The sequence below is a fragment of the Manihot esculenta genome, chromosome 15 (assembly GCF_001659605.2).
Source record: "Manihot esculenta cultivar AM560-2 chromosome 15, M.esculenta_v8, whole genome shotgun sequence".
NCBI lineage: Eukaryota > Viridiplantae > Streptophyta > Magnoliopsida > Malpighiales > Euphorbiaceae > Manihot > Manihot esculenta.
Window position 1 is genome coordinate 6,351,294 of NC_035175.2, and position 16,336 is coordinate 6,367,629.

The 16,336-nt window shown below is 32.2% G+C and overlaps 3 protein-coding genes and 1 non-coding gene across 4 annotated transcripts; 2 read left to right on the plus strand and 2 right to left on the minus strand.

Moving 5' to 3' along the window:
* Positions 1–2,066: 2,066 nt before the first annotated feature.
* TRNAE-CUC lies at positions 2,067–2,139 on the plus strand. Its single transcript has one exon. It is a non-coding gene; the product is annotated as a tRNA-Glu (tRNA).
* Positions 2,140–2,607: 468 nt separating this feature from the next.
* LOC110601103 lies at positions 2,608–4,008 on the minus strand. The gene is made up of 2 exons (XM_021738116.2): positions 3,299–4,008; positions 2,608–3,200 (listed from the first exon to the last, which is right to left on the minus strand). The coding sequence occupies exons 1-2, from the start codon at positions 3,770–3,772 to the stop codon at positions 2,841–2,843; spliced, it is 834 nt and encodes a 277-aa protein (XP_021593808.1). The 5' UTR covers positions 3,773–4,008; the 3' UTR covers positions 2,608–2,840.
* A 1,115-nt stretch (positions 4,009–5,123) lies between these two features.
* On the plus strand, positions 5,124–6,170 carry LOC110601547 (dynein light chain 2, cytoplasmic). Its single transcript, XM_021738718.2, is given in 3 exon segments — positions 5,124–5,826; positions 5,939–6,031; positions 6,034–6,170. Coding segments are annotated over 3 exon segments (300 nt in total). The 5' UTR covers positions 5,124–5,687; the 3' UTR covers positions 6,102–6,170.
* Positions 6,171–6,229: 59 nt separating this feature from the next.
* On the minus strand, positions 6,230–11,233 carry LOC110601546 (cyclic nucleotide-gated ion channel 4). The gene is made up of 7 exons (XM_021738717.2): positions 10,551–11,233; positions 9,131–9,346; positions 8,138–8,451; positions 7,946–8,054; positions 7,239–7,475; positions 6,943–7,029; positions 6,230–6,850 (listed from the first exon to the last, which is right to left on the minus strand). Exons 1-7 carry the CDS (start codon positions 11,145–11,147, stop codon positions 6,335–6,337), a joined length of 2,076 nt encoding a protein of 691 aa, XP_021594409.1. The 5' UTR covers positions 11,148–11,233; the 3' UTR covers positions 6,230–6,334.
* Between the last annotated feature and the right edge of the window lie 5,103 nt (positions 11,234–16,336).

The window sequence follows — 16,336 nt, forward strand, 5'->3', positions numbered from 1 at the left end:
TCTTTTCATGGAATAGAGGAAGACTTTTGAATCCATTGGAGTCCACTTACATTTATAGTCCCAAACAAAAGGACTTGGCAAATGCAACAAAACTTTACTTTAATTTATGGATAGAATAAAGCTATTTCCATCACACAAAGGAGCTGCTGATGAAGAGTTCTCTCACTAGTTTGAACAAATGGAGAAGTTTCCTTTCATTTTTAAGAATTGGTTCTCATTTGTATCGGTGAACAGCTTTTTATGCCCCCTACTAAAGGGAGGCTCTGATTGTCTTCGCTCGAGTTGTGGGTTGAATGATTTATTGAATGATTTATAGTGAAACTTAATTGATGAGGGTTTTAACTTTTAGCTGCATATAATTTATATATATAGTGGTGGTTGTTTTCTTGTAGGTCGAGGTTGAAGACTCCCAAAATTTAGAGGTGTTTGCCTGAAGTTTTCCAATGGTTTGCATAAGGCTCCTTTCTTCATCTTCTACTCTTCTTTCCCTTGCTAGAATTGCTTAAGATTTTTTGGGATTTTCCTTATATTTGATACTTCAATATGTATTTAGGCTTTGTATATTTATATTGATAATATAATATAATAGAGTCTTAGGCTTATTTCTAATAATATTCTCAATGAAATCTATTATTAAATAATAATAAAACAAACGAGTAGCTTTTTTTTCAAGTAAAAAAATAATGACTGGCAGTATGTTATTTTTCAAAGAGTCTTTCCTTTTATTTGAAAAAAAAAAAGAAATTCAAAAATTCGAATGATGTGACTACTAAAATCACCATTAAGAGGTTGCAAGTGTCAAAAAGTTACAAATTAATCATCACTGATCACACAAACGTAACAGCTCCTTTCGTGGGGTAAACGGGAAACAACGTAGTGCCATCTTTACCATTCTTTTTTTCTCCAAAGTATAACGAAATTCACTTCAAATGGTATTTTTGATCCCACTCGATCAACGGATAACTGTAGACTTTAGCTTGTCAATATGTCCTCTTTACAAGACTTTGGGAGAGAGACTATTAAACTCTAATTCTATGACCAATAAACTTTAATTTATCAATGCTGAAAACGTGAGTGATTTTAAATTTAAATTTTAATTAGTGTCAATTATATGAAAAAAATAAATTAATTGTATTAATATTCTCTGTTCTAATATCTCCACTTCATATTTAAGAATATCTTATCTACTTCATTTTGCTGTAGAGTTTGAAAAAAAAAAATTCAACTTATCAACTTTGTATGAAATTATTCTCTTTTATTTTGATTCATATGGATTAGATTTTAAAAAAGGTGGCTTTTTAAATTTTAATAAATAAAAATAAAGACATGCAAGGCAAAATTTCAATTTTGGAAAAAGAAAATTTTGTTTAAAAAATCTAAAATCTAGAGGTAAGAGTAAGTTTGTCAATCCCTAAACCCAACCTCATGCATAGGTGTTATCCTCCACCATCTTTCATTTTCGCAATATAATTAATCGGTTCCTATAAAGAATCGGCTAAAAGAGTTTTTTTTTTTTTTTTTTTTCTTCAAAGTTAAAATACAAGCACACTGACTTTTGGGATAAAATTGCATAGGTGTTAAAAATTATGATAGTTTTAATAAAATTATTAACTCTATATAGCTCTAAACATACATACAGATGAAATTTCAATAGACCTGTCTATAAAATAGATATTAAAAAAATTTTTAAATTCAAAACACATATCATATTAGTATTTGATTGCACGTAATATTAATTTAATATGTTAGAAATGATAAAATTATTATAATAAAATAATTAAATATTCATATTTTAATTTTAACTAAATTTATGTAAATTTTAATATAATATTCGGATAGTTGTAAAATTCATTTTTATATAATATCATATCTGTATTAAATGCACTACATGAAAAGTAAAGCAATTATAGAAAAATATTATTATAATAATTTTATTTTTTTTATTCATTCTGCGTAACATTATAATGTCATTTTTTATACAAAATATTTTCTTAGTTAATTTTTTTGCTTATATGCTACTTTATAAAATATCTATAAATAATATTTTATAGTCGTAAGAACACCAATCCGTTGTAGTCTAGTCGGTTAGGATATTCGGCTCTCACCCGAAAGACCCGGGTTCGATTCCCGGCAACGGAATTTTTTCAGTTTTGCCAACTTTACCCTCTGTTAAACTCATACTGGCGCTCACCAATGAATCTTGCTCTAGTTTCTCCTTAGGAAATGGGGATTGCCTTACATATCATGTAATCTCATTCTCATACTAATCACCTCATCTTCCGAATTAACAAGACTGAAATTGGGTCATTAGAAATGCAAGTTAAACTACTCCCAAGTTCTTTTGGCTCAGCAAAAGATTGTGACGAGAACGAAGAAAAATAAAAAGTTAGAAGATGAACAGTACTCTACTTGAGTTCCATTTGAAAACCTTAAACATAATTTCCAAGCTTCTATTATCATTCAGTATAATCATTGCTCATCGTGGAAATATACTCAACAGATGATCTTAACTACATAAAAAAGTGATTAAATCATTAAAAAAAAAAAGAAGATGTAGTCAATTGGGATCAATCTCCTCTACCCCAAATCATAACAAAGACACACATGTCAAGAAAAATGAAAATCCACGACTGTGAATGAAATTCATCTCATGAAAGTGTTAAATGTCTCTCTCCATCTCCTACACATAAATCCAACTGCAAAAACACATTAAAAAAAAAAAAAAAAAAAGGAAAGGAAGAGGATATTGGTAATCCAACTCATCCTGTACATTGGGATCTAACGTAGTAGCCAGAGTACATAAAAATTCTAGTATGAATAAATGAATGAATATGAAATTCTCATATGTTATCTGGCAACTGAAAGTTCTGAGAACCAAAAATTTGATGGGAGTTGTCTTGCACAAAAACAGCAATACCACATTTGCTGCAATTGAAGCCATCCCAAAGGGAAAAATTAACAGTTCCTGAAACTGTCTTCTTGGCAGAGATGTCCTTGACAGTGCATAGCTTTTCGAGCTTTCGAACGACGTAGTCGTTAGACAACATACGCCCTTTGTTCTCCCCCGTGGGGCAGTCTGTCACCAATCCACTCTCGTAGAGAGCCACCATTATATTTGCACCATTACTGTCAACTTTAGACCTTAAGGCTCCTGATAAATTGACTTGCAAGGAATCTGATGTAGGACACTGGAAGGTTGCCTGTTAAAACAAACTTCAATTGTCAGCAATTTTTTTTCCCCTTTCAATTTAATGAAAATGCCAATATATTTTAGCCCTTCGAAAAGGGCAAAGCTAACCTGAAACGTTGGGGAAGGAAATTTGGGTGCACTCATGATGGAAGACAAAAGAGCCTCCTCCTCATTGGCCACACACTGAGTCCTACCCTGAATAACAACTTGTGGTGTGAAGATAGTGTCAAGCTTCAGTGCCTCAACGTAAGCCTTTTGCCTAACAGTCCATTGGCTAGAACCATAAGGGTCTTTCCATCCCATATAGTCCCAATAATCTACATGAAAAGCCAACACTATCACTGGCGTTTCCAGGGCGAAGTCTCCTCTCGCTAGCCTTGACACCAACAATTCAGCTTCCGGTGACGTCGCACACCCCTGTGAAGAGAATAGCTCCACCATAATAGCACCAGCACGCCGCTGCTCCTCCGCAGAAGCATCCACCGTCACGTTGCTTTTCCCCTTCTCATGCACTTGGTTCCCGGAGGCGGAGGCGGAGGAATGGTTACCCTTGCCAAAGCAGTTTAAGAGACGCGGCGCCATTCTGCTATAGCAGAACCTCGTCTCGCCCCTTCACAAGAAAAAAGATAAACCAGGGAGGGAAAGGGAAATGGGAGAGTTTTAAATCAATAAAAATGGAGAAAGAAATACAGAGTTTAATTACGTAATGTGGGAAATGAATGGAAGAGAGAGTCGACGGTGGAGAGAAAATAAAGGAAAGAAGGAGGAGGAGATTTGTTGGGTTTTGAATATTTCCGTTGTTTGCGTTATATTTCTATGTTTAGATTGTATTTCTAGATTTTTGTTTTCTAGTCAAGAACGAAGGAAGAAGAAGACACGTCACATAGACAGGTGGTTTGGTTTGGTAGGGGAGAGTTGCGTCGCCAACACGGATATGTCGGTGACACGTTGTTGTCTGTGAGGATGTGGGTTGGGTGTCGGTGTCAGTGACAGTGAGTGACAGTTGGCATATTCTTTTAGCCGGAGCCTGGCAGGAGATCCAATCATTCATGGAAATGGAGCAGAGAGTTCTTCTTTCACAAGGAATCTTAATATCTTATAGGTAAATAAATCGGAAAATTAGGCGTATCTGGCGTACCATAGTATAAATTAATTTAAAAGACAATAAAATAAATTTTATTTATTTTTTATTATAAAATTCATTTATTTATGTTTTAAAAAATTCTTAATATATAATAATTTAAATCTAAATAAATATTTCTCCAAAAAAATATTCACTACTACGGTTGGCTTCCCACCGACTTTTGGCTGCGTTATATGCTGATAATTTATGTTGCGATAAATATTTCTAATTTTTAATTTTAATTCTAAATTAGAATTTTAAATAAAAACAAGTTTATATAATTATATAGATATTTATATACACACTCATAAAAACAACACGAGTATTTTTTGTTAATTCTGGCAGAGGAACGACCAGGGTGCCCTGCAAAATTTTTTCCTTCTAATTTTTTTTTTATTTAAATTTAATCTTATATAATGAAATTCATCTATTAAAAAATAAATTATATACTAAAATATAAATTTTAACATTCTATATATTTTTGTTAATTATAATGTTAATTACTTAAATATATAAAAATAATAATTTTTTAGTTACAAATCATATGTTAATATTGAAGAGGGGTGTTGTTTTTTTTTTTTTCATGCAAAAATTCATTTACAAATGAAGCTGAAGAAAGTCCAATCCAAACCCAACAATTCATAGCCCAGCCCAAGTTTATAGTGAAATCTCACATCCCAAGTGTAGCCCTGTTCAGCTCCATTACCTCATTGCCTGAAACTGTCAATCTACTGCCATCCATCCTCGCCAGAAATACAGTCAGAGAAGATGATCATGGCATGCTCAAAGAGCAATCTACATACAAAAACAATTAGAATAGATTTCTTTTTATTTAGCTTTTTTCAAAGACAATTATATCACTCAAACTAATATCTTTTTTCATACATATATTCTTTTGATAAACCAGGAAAATCGAACCACGTGTCAAAAAAGTTGGCACGAATTGGTTAGTATCGAACTCCTCTAGTACCTCCCAAGCCCCGAGCAGCCCCATGCCGCACATGCTAATAATAGTGGCAAAATTTTAAACATTTGCTATCAGAAGAAGGTCCACTAGGCCTCCGATGCATCAGTATCAGTATCAAATACTTCAATACCATAATTCCACGCCATTTTAACTAATGACCACAAACGGAGATAACTCTAGAAGTGGTGGTGGCTGACCCACTGCCCCTGGCACCACCTCCTCAAATCCCTAACTCGTTATAAATTCCAAGTACCCACCTGCTCCACTTCATATCCACAGTACGTAGTTAGCCCAGTATCAAAAGCTATATCCCAATTTGCTTCATTTCGTGCATTTGCTTGGCTGTCAACTCCAGTAGCCGGTTCTGTCTCAAAATTTTCTTTCAGAAAATTTAAAGTTTATTAGCCATGCTAGAAGGCAAGGCAGTCGTAGGTGAGACTGATATGCTTCAGACAATGCAACAGGATGCTCTTGACCTTGCGGCCAGAGCCCTCGATTTCTTTGACGTCACAGAGGCTACTGAGATTGCTCGTTTCATTAAGAAGGTAAAATATTAACCACGCACTTAGTCTGCGATTAGTTATAAGAATGCAATTTTAATGTAAAATGTTGTTTTTGTGTGTGTGTGTGTGTGTGTGTGTGTTGTATTTGCTGCACCAATTTGATTCGACGTATGGACCCGGATGGCAGTGCATTATAGGAACAGATTTTGGGTCATTTGTGACCCATTACTGTGGATGTTTTATTTATTTCAGATTGGCAGCCTCTACATTTTGCTTTTCAGGGGTTCTGCGTGTCCTGAGAAGCCTTGGTTACAGTGACTGCCGAATGGAGCCTTTGTACTGCTTAATTAATTTCAATCGGTCTTCCAGGCTATTGGCTTAGATTTAGTTCAAGCATCTCCATACTAAGTTTTATCTGAATACTTCTAATCAATCAAATCATCTGCTTAAATGAGTAAAAGAAAGAACATATTGCCTACCAGAGAACTGTTTTTTCTACAAAGAAAGTAGTGATTTTCAAAATCCATACATGGAGTGGCTCTTGTTCGCTTTCAGAAGTCGAAATCATCCTGATTTGGCTTTGGTGAAGTTAACAAAGCTGTATAAAGCCTGAGCCTATCCTCCCCTAAGGAAGAGCACCGAGACAAAGGTCTTCTTGGCCTGATAAATGACAATGAAGTAAGCGTCAAGCGGTGCTTATACCTTCTCCAAGCCAACTGAATGGCCACAGCTGCCCAAGTTCTCCATCCTGGTGAATAGTATCTTGCACTTCTCTTCACTCTTTCATTCACAAATGTGTATCTGAAATGTTGCGTCACATATTTCACATCTTCAGCTTCTAGCCCAAATGCCTCTGTGGTCTCCTGAGTTACCAGTGTTGATGAGGATGGTGGTAAACGTTCTATAAACGGTCTTCTTAGGCACCATGACAAGAGTTCATCTCCACTGAAATTCCCAGGACCTAACATGCAGCAACTCTTGACTCCATCTCTAAGCACTTGGCTACTTTGAAGATGACCCCTTACCACAAATAGCATTCTTTGGACAGGGTCGCCTTCTCTTGTTATCTGCAAAACACTCAGTGATATAGATGCCTAACACTTACAAAATCACACCTTATAATTAATAAACAGAGTGACTATTCACCAATGGAACTTACTGTTTCTCCCTTCGTGAAAATGAGAGACTTCACACGGTCGCAAATGTTCTCTAGGACAAGATCATCCATATGTTGGAAAAGTGGTACCTAAATAAGCAGAGATTTCAGAGTCGGATGTAGTATTCTTACAACCACAATTTATACAGAGAACAAAGGTTAGATGCTAGAATATCCAGACCCATTAAAATTGGGCTCTGTAGATATGTGTCTCCAATGCTATTGGTTATTTATCTGGCTTTTTCATGAGATGGGCCTGCAGTTAAAAAATTGAACCCCTAATGGTCGAAAAAAATTACCTGCCTCACTAAATCCAGGCAGAGATGGTACTTGATGTCCCTCCTAAGTCCTTCAGGGAGGTTCCTGATCATTTCACATTCATCGACGCCGCGCATTGCTGCCCAGCGCTGCCGCTCATAGTTACGGACACGGTGCCTGAATCCTTGAGGCAAGTGTCTCTTCCTCATCCACCACTCTATGTTCCTCATCTTCAACTGCATTGCTTGCTTCTTTGATGTGGTTGCATGCAAGAAAACCTTCACCCAAAACACCGGATTTAAAATAAAAATAAAAATAAAAAATAGAAGGGGTAAATGATAGCCTTAGGATGTGGGATTGAGATTCCCACAGTCTAAAATTAAGAAAAATTATAAGATACAAACAGGGTAGAATCACTACTAAATTACTATGGAGGAAGGATTTCTATAATAATTAAAGTTGCAGAATCCTTGTCTACCAACCAAGGATATTCGTACATATATTTCTCAGGAAATTGCAGGGTTGCCTCTCTTACTCTGTTACAAAATTAGTGCCCCGTCATGAGTGTTCATTATCATAGAAAAAGAAATGACTCTGCCAATTATTCACGAGAAAATCATGCTCATACAACCATTATTATTTGTTTCACTTTTTTCCCTTTTTCGTAAACCATAATAATTTAATTTTGAATTAAAAAAACTATCACCTCATAATTAACCCAATAAAGATTAATTACTATTATTATTACCTTGATATTTCCGATCAACATCGTGACCAAAAGGAGTCCACTTGTTAGAACAATGATATTGAAAACAACTTCCAACCACTCTGTTGTGCTCTCCAGGTTTCCGAAAGTGCTAATCATGTAATAGTAGGTGTTAAAATTATTCAGACAATTTCTCTTTTCCCTTAAGAGAGAAGAAAAAGAAAAGGGGTATACCTGAGAGTCATTAGACCCCAAAAGATGGGAAAAAGTATTTTCTCCAATCTGCTATCATTGGTAACGAGTTGAACAGTCCATTTATAAGCTCCATAGTCATAATTATCACTGCTGTCTAAGCAGGTAGCCCTTGCCACCTTGTTGTCTGCCCATGCTAATCTTGCTCCATCTCTCACCTTATTTGTTGTTCCATAGTAAATAGTTTCTCTACAAGATAATAACCTCAGCCCGCATCCCTGTGTTTCTCTGCATTGTTCTTTCAAGCATTTTGCTGCCCTTTGGATCCCTAGCAAGTACCAGCATGCACCTGCTGCCTGCAACATTAACAGAGACGGCTAGCTAGACATCAGGAACATGGAAAAACATTTGCAAACCAATCATTAAAATTAAAATTATGCCACAGATCAAGACAAATAACACTGGCTAATCAAATAAGAACAAGAAAGAGTGAATCAATAAACATATACACGAAAACTAATCAAAAGATTAGTGAACTACTATAATTATATTGGCTAAACGACATCGAAATATATACTGTTTCCCAGCTCATGGATCACGACGATGATCTATTAAATTGAACTAGTATATAAATGTGGAGATTATTCCCCTATCTCTTCATTTCTAATATTTTTTCTTTTTGGTCGGTCAAGAAGGGAACTGTTTGGACCTATGTACATGCTTATGTATGAAAGGTGTCATCTGATGAAGACTTAGGCACAGGAATAGGATCGATCTGCCTCACGATGCCTAATGATTGAACTAAAAGTACGGACTTTTTAGACTCCAATTACTTCAATGGCTTTACTTTTAAGAAAAAGGAAAATGAAAAAAGCAGAATGTTTGGATTTTCATCCACGACCACTTCAGTTTGCAGGGTCTCACTTCAGAAAAACATTCCATAAAGAAATGACAAAACGAAGATAGAATATAATAGCGTATTATAAACGCAAGTAAGTGAAAAAAAAAAAATTTCTTAAGAAAAGGTGAACTTACATGAGAAGCAACAAAATATGCAATCATGTTGAGGGCAATTCCCCACCAAACAGTTCCAAATATGTAGCCTGAGAGATTCTGCATGCGTCGAAGAAGGCAAACCGAGTGGTAGATCTTCGGAAGATATTGAAAGAGGAATATGATCAAGAATATGGTCATCACTACAGTTACTGACCCTTTCTCTAATAATGATGGAATTGCTACCCATAGCACAATCTGCCATTTCAATTTGATTCCTTTTATCAAGCACTTAATATATACTAACAAAATTCAGCAAAACACATACATATAATTATGCCAAGTTAGTTTTCAAACAGCATGAGCGTTCTCTGTTAGAATAATTATTATCAAGTGAAACTTGTGACTAGAAAACTCCAGAATGACTATCAGCTGTATTTATTGCAACGACATAAACTTTTTCGAATTGAGTTGATTGATAGGATGTGTTCCCGGTTTGCATATTTAACTGAGTGCAGAAGAACTAAAACTTTTATATGAACTAAAACTTTTGTAGTAATTTGACAATTAACAGTGAAGGAATATATAATTAAAAATATATAATTTGAATTAAGTGTGAAAATTTTCTCATCTGAAAGTAACATTTGATTCCAGATTTTGTTGTCTAGCACATGCTTTCAGCATCCACATCCTATGCTTTGTATTGTATCTATCACTTGCCTCCTCGAAGCATGCGATTTTTTTAATAGAAAATAATATCAACAGTAGAATTAAAAATCAAATTTTATCGATAATAATTCCTTTATGGTACTTGCTTTTTTTTTTAAAGCAAGAGCGAAATTAACCCATGATTTTCAAATGGCAACTCGGTAGGTTTCACATGCATAATCCATGATTTTACAGAGAAAAAAAAATGAAAGGATGAAAAATTTAGCAATATCATGATTGTTTGAAGTGAGAGAAATATAATTATTTGGAAGTCATTAAAAATTTTTCATCCAAAAAATAAAATTTTAATATGGTCACTACATTTTTATAATTTCGGCGATATTTCTAGAGTGTGAGGTGGAAATCTCTACTGCTATATAGCAAAAAAAGCAGAATATTACTTTTTTTTTTTCTTTTGAAGATGTAAGTCAGTTTGATTCTACTCTACCGAAACCAATTGAGAAAGAGAAAAGAGCTAGCAAGCATGCTATTCCAGAAACCCTTGTTTTGTTTCTGTTTCCGAATTTGCCCCTTGCCTAGAGTGAAAAAAGGACATATATCACATGGAGGCACTGCACTCCATAGAGTTATCCTGCATGCATAAAACAACTAATGGCAAGTATGTGTCACCTCCACAACCATGTAACCTTATTCAACATGACGATGATTTGAAACGGATGCTGATCATCAATAATTACTTGACATGATTCCTAATTTTCATTGGTGGGGTTTGAACAAAAAGAAAAAATCTCACCTGGGGTAGGGGGAGAATCACAAACAGATCAAAGAAAAATCCTCTCTTTGCCTTCAGGTACATCAGGGCCACTGAACTAGGGCTTGTCATCGAGCGTGGTCCACTTCTAGTTCCATTATTCTCACCACCACCACCACTGGATGGTTTTCTGTCCATTTTGAGCTGCAACCACATGTTCCACAGGTGCAAGGCGTCAGTCATGCACCGGAGAACCGTTACCGTGATAGCAAACCACCCGTCGATGAAGAGGCACATGCAGGTATCGCTAACAGACAGAGCGTAAAAAAAGAGAGGGTCCACAAATAGTCCGGTGGCACACACAAGAAGAAAAACTCTATTCCATTCTTGAACCCATCTGGCTCGAGGGTCCAACATTTTCCCTAAAAACCACCCTCTTCTTCGAGAATCACCACCATAACCGCCACACATAAAGAGCTTACTCCTGCAATCCTGTGTGGTTCCTTCTTCCTCTTCCTCCTCCTCCTCTTCTTCTTCTTCTTCGTCTTCATCTTCTAGTACTCCTTCGTTCTGGCTATCCTCGTCTGTGAAATCCTGCATATGTGCTGCACTTGAGTTTTCCTGATGATCGGTAGCCATGAGAAAAGGAGAGGGAGAGAGTAGGAGAAATATTTGGTGGGTAAGGGAAGGTTGGGAGTGAGGGGCTGTCCTAATGTTTTCAGGGGCGTTATATGTAAAGAACCTTTTACAGGCTTGCGTTACTGTGTAAACTTGTACAATTTTGTCATGTTTCAAACGACAATCCTCCGAATGTACCGAATTGCCCTTCGAATTGCTTTTATATTGTGTTTTTAAATTAAATTAGACATATATTCGAAAATTTATCAACTGAGATCTTTACTTACACGGTACACTCCATACAAAGAATTTAATTCTCTGTTATTTTTAGTTTTAAAAAATTGTATTTAATATGCTTGAAATAATTTTATGTAATTTCACTATTCAAAAAACTTTCTCTATAGAAATAAAACAATTTTCACTTTCTAACTCTTAGTTAGGTTATTTCTAGCTTATTAATTAGGTTAGCCGTAAAAAGACATTTTCTAGTTCAACAAGTTTTCCCAATTTATTCAAAATTTTAAATATTTGTGCCAAAACGTGAATTTTACCCTTTTTTATCTTTTATTTCTTAAAAAAATTAAAATTTTTTTAACGTTTTATTTAAAATTTAAAAATATTCTTTCAAATAAAAAAATAATACCTCATATTTACTTTTCTCCTTATTTTTCTTTCGGTCCGAAATTTTTAAAAAAATAATATATTAAATAGTTTATACTTAATTTTTTATATTTTCTTTAAATATTAATATTTAATATTTATCAATTTTAATACTGTAATTATAAAATAAATTATATTATAAAAGAAATCATATTCTAAAAATAATATTAAGAAAAATTCTGGCTCCTTGCTGGCATTTTATGCATGCATCACAATTGTAAGTTACTAAAACTAAACATTAATTACATACCCAGAAATGGTAAGTTAATTAAACTAAAAAATAATTTATTTTACAAAATTTACTGACTTTAACAATTATATGCTAAACATTTTACTATGGCTATTAAATTAATTATATTTTAGTATTATTAACAGAAATTAAATTTAAAGCAAGTTAATCCCATTAACGACATGTTTTGATTTTTATAAAAATTTTTATATTGTAATGTAAAAGAGAATAAAACTATCTTTTTTCCCTTAAATTTGCAAATCCATTATATTTTTTTACTCCAATTTATTTTCATCCTCTATTTTTTTTAGAAAAAAAAAAATGAATTGAATTTTACTGTAACAACTCCATTCTCCCTTTTTTTATTAATAAAAAATAGGGTAAAAAATTAACATATTTACTATTTAAAAAATTAGTAAAAAGAACTAAATTTTACACTTTTATCACACCCTAAATTTTAATACACAATGCATATATAAAGCAACCACAGCACACTTGAATCACATCACAAGAAAACGATAATATGATGAGAAGGGAAAGAAAGACAGTGTAAGCATTTACGTGGAGGGAGTGTGGATGACGTGTCTTTCCACTTCCACAGCTCTAAATCTTCACCCATTATCTTAAAACATAAGCTTAAAAGTACAAGTAAACGTACCACCACGAAGGAGAAAAGAGAACAAATTTTGGAGGTTTTATTCAATGAAATAAAAAAAACCCATCTACGTACAAATTGCGATGTGGGCTCCATATTGTGAATTTCGTGATAGACGATAAATGTGCCTTTTGAAGAAAGCTTAACTAATCATCAATAAATTACAATTAACTTCCTATTAGTATAAGTTTTAATTTTTTCATTAATAATTACTGGTTAGTCCCTAAATTTTGTATACTAACCAAATAGTTTATAAATGTAGTTTATAGTCTAAATTGAAAAAAATTTATATATCAAAGGATAAATAATAATAGAAAGGATATGATGGAAGGGTGATTAATGAGGTGCATAAAAAGGATATTATAGGAAGGAATTTAAGACAAAAAAAGTGAGGGCGTGTAGGGCATACATAAGAGATAAGAAGAAGGTAATAATAAGGAAAGGGACAAAGAAGATTTGCATGTCTTATTCAGAGCTTAAATTATAATTAAAAATATGGAATAACACAGCTTCCATGCAGTTTCGTCCTTTTTGTTTGCTTCTTCATCAATTATGACACCTTTATTATGAATTTTCGACCTCATACTTCTCTCATTTTATTCTATACCAAACACTGCCCATCATCTCTGCTAAACCCACCCTTACCCATACTTCATCACTGCTCACTCCCTCGTATTTTTTGTTGTGTATTCTTAGGATTCTCTCTCTCTCTCTCTCTCTCTCTCTCTCTCATCTTTCTTACACAAAAAATGGGCAATGTCTTCTTTTTCCTTAAAAAAAGGAGAAGAAACAAAACCAATGCTATATTTAGTACGCAGCAACGTAATATAACTTCTGTATTGCAGTTGGATATAAATTTGTATTTCATTACAGTGTAATAAATAAATGATCTTTAACTCATTTTGAGAACAGCATGTAGCAGAAGATTAGCTTTAAACCTATTATTATTGAGGAGTGAAAATCGTGGTGATAGGAATGGCATATGAGCTAGCTAGCGATCATTGAATTAAGTGGTAAAGGAAATGGACAAGAATGATTGCAACACATACCTAAATTATTTATTTATTTTATAGCTATGCAGGCCACTGCTTCGCAAATGATTAAAATCTGTTTATTTTAATTATAGCTAGCGAATCATCAGCTACGTTGAACATAAACTAAAAATTAGTTTACACCTAGGTTAGATGGGACTAATTAAACTTAATACTAATTTAAAAAAAAATTACTGACTCTAAAGTGTATATTACATCTATTCAATAAAACTTTATTAATTGAAATTTAATTGTATTATTAAATTCAATAGTCTGCGTTTGTATGGTATCTCAATTCTTCTACCTAATTAATGAACTTATATAAGCTATAAACAGACCCACCAGATTTGGTTTATATTATTATTTAGCTGTAGCGACAATTAGTTAAATATGACAGAGTTCAATGAAAGAATGGAGAAGAAGCTTAGAAGAATATTGTCAGAGGGCAAAACGGAACTGCATGCCTTAAGGAACCAGATGCTAAAATCAGCATCAGCAGCGCCCTGACCGTCTCCTATAATGTCAACACTAAAATTTTCCGACGAGAAAAATCTATGTGAAGAACAAACACCAACCCTATACATAAGTATTATACCACATGCAGAGTCTCCGCCGTCCCTGCGGAAGCAGCTCGGCCGACATGTTTGGCTCTTCTATATTAATATTGTCCTCCAACATCCTTTGTTACGTAGCTGTTAACCTGTCTGCCACATCATAGTTTAACCCGCACAAAAACTAACAGTCCTTCTATATATTTTACCATTTTTTTAAATTTCATTGAATTCTCTTACTGCTATTTTTAGAGCTCTGTTATTATTACGTGAACTTATTCATCGTTGTAAAATCATTAAATATAAAAGTTTTATGATAAAATTTTGTTGTGACGACTTAATAAGAAAAATAAATTTAAATAAAATTTTGTAATTACTATAACAAAGTCGATTTTTTTTTCAGTTTTGTTTATTTTATATATGGCTAGACTTAAGTGAAAAATCAAAATGAACACGACAGAAAGTGGGGTCGATCAACTAGTTGGCTCTCCAGTCTCCATGTGCTCATTGCTGTGGGACCGCGTCATCGTACGGATTAGTCATAGGAAAAAGAAAAAAAAAAAGAAACAGAATACTACCCTGATATTTTCTTGGAGGTTGATGGATTTAACTATTGTAATTTCTTAATCGTAATAATTACTCCAACCAATCCGCGTCATTTTTTTAGTGTCTCGACAATTTTTATAAATATAATTTGTCATGATTTAAACTCTCACATATCACTTTCTTAAATAAATAAATTTTACAAACGTTTAATTCAATTGATTTTTAAATATTTTTTATTAAAAATAAAATAATTTTTTTTGAAAGCATAAAAATAAAATTATTTATTTATTTTTACTTTAAAAAATTAAAATCTTACATAATTTTTCAAAAATTCATTTTGTTCTTACAAAATAAATGCCAAACAAAGAATAATGTATTACAAAATAAATACTAAATTGTTGGAGTAAGCTTATTAATATTTGTTAAATTGTAAATCATATTGGTAATAATACTTTTTATTTATTCATGATTTGATTCCATCCGTTTTGACTAAAAGTTAAAATTAAGATTTTTTTTTTAATATCTTTGCATTATAAACAATTTAATTTATACATTTGTTCGTTATTCGGTTCAAATTAAAAAAATTAATCGAATTGAATTAATTTAAAATTTTTATTTTATTTTTTATTTATTTTGATTTGATTTTTAATTTTAAAATTTTTTATTATTTCAATTCAGTTTAATTTTGATAAAAAATAAAAAAATCAAACCGAATCGATTAGTAATAATAGTATATTATTTTTAATAATATAATATAGAGATTATATTATATTAAAATTAAAAATATTTTAATTAAATATTAAAATACTAAAAGTAAAGGTTAAAAATAAAAAAAATATTAAAAATTTAAATCAATTAAACTGAATTAAATCAACTGAATCAAATAAATTTAATTCGATTCAATTTCTGATTAAAATCAATTTGATTCGATTTTTATAAATACTAAAATTTTAATTTTCAATTTTTTTAATTTCTGATTAAAATCGATTCGATTTGATTTTTATAAATATTAAAATTTTAATTTTTAATTTTTTCAATTTAATTCAGTTTTAAATTGAATTGACCAGATACTTACTTTATAAGTACCTAATCAGTCAGTCATTATTTTAAAAAAATAAATATTATCTAAAAAAAATACAATATTTGAGTGAAAAATGAGAAAATTCATTTCACGTAATAAAAAAGTATATATTGACTGAAAATGTTTTCCTCAATAGTCAAGTAATATTTTCTTTGATTATATTGGTCACGTAAAAGAAGAGAATTTCTATAGAAACTGTCTTTAATTTATAAAACAAAATTCATATTCCTCCTTAAAAATAATTTATTTGACAAGAAAAAAAATTAAATGAATTATAATACAATTATATATCATTTTATTTTTTAAATAAAAATTTATAAATTAAAAAAAATAATTTTTTATTTCAAATAAATAAATTTATAGAAAATAAATAAATAAAATTAAATTACTGTAAAATATTTAATTTCAAATAAAGAGTAAATATAAATGGACGTCAAAGTATGATAGAACATATTAA

Excerpts from the sequence above, each read along its gene's own strand:
- LOC110601103 (XM_021738116.2), bottom strand. The coding sequence starts at position 3,772 with ATGGCGCCGCGTCTCTTAAACTGCTTTGGCAAGGGTAACCATTCCTCC. Across the intron at positions 3,201-3,298 it reads TTCCTTCCCCAACGTTTCAG|GCAACCTTCCAGTGTCCTAC; the intron begins GTTAGCTTTGCC and ends TTGTTTTAACAG.
- LOC110601546 (XM_021738717.2), bottom strand. The coding sequence starts at position 11,147 with ATGGCTACCGATCATCAGGAAAACTCAAGTGCAGCACATATGCAGGAT. Across the intron at positions 8,452-9,130 it reads CATATTTTGTTGCTTCTCAT|GCAGCAGGTGCATGCTGGTA; the intron begins GTAAGTTCACCT and ends TTAATGTTGCAG. Across the intron at positions 6,851-6,942 it reads TTTTCACGAAGGGAGAAACA|ATAACAAGAGAAGGCGACCC; the intron begins GTAAGTTCCATT and ends AGTGTTTTGCAG.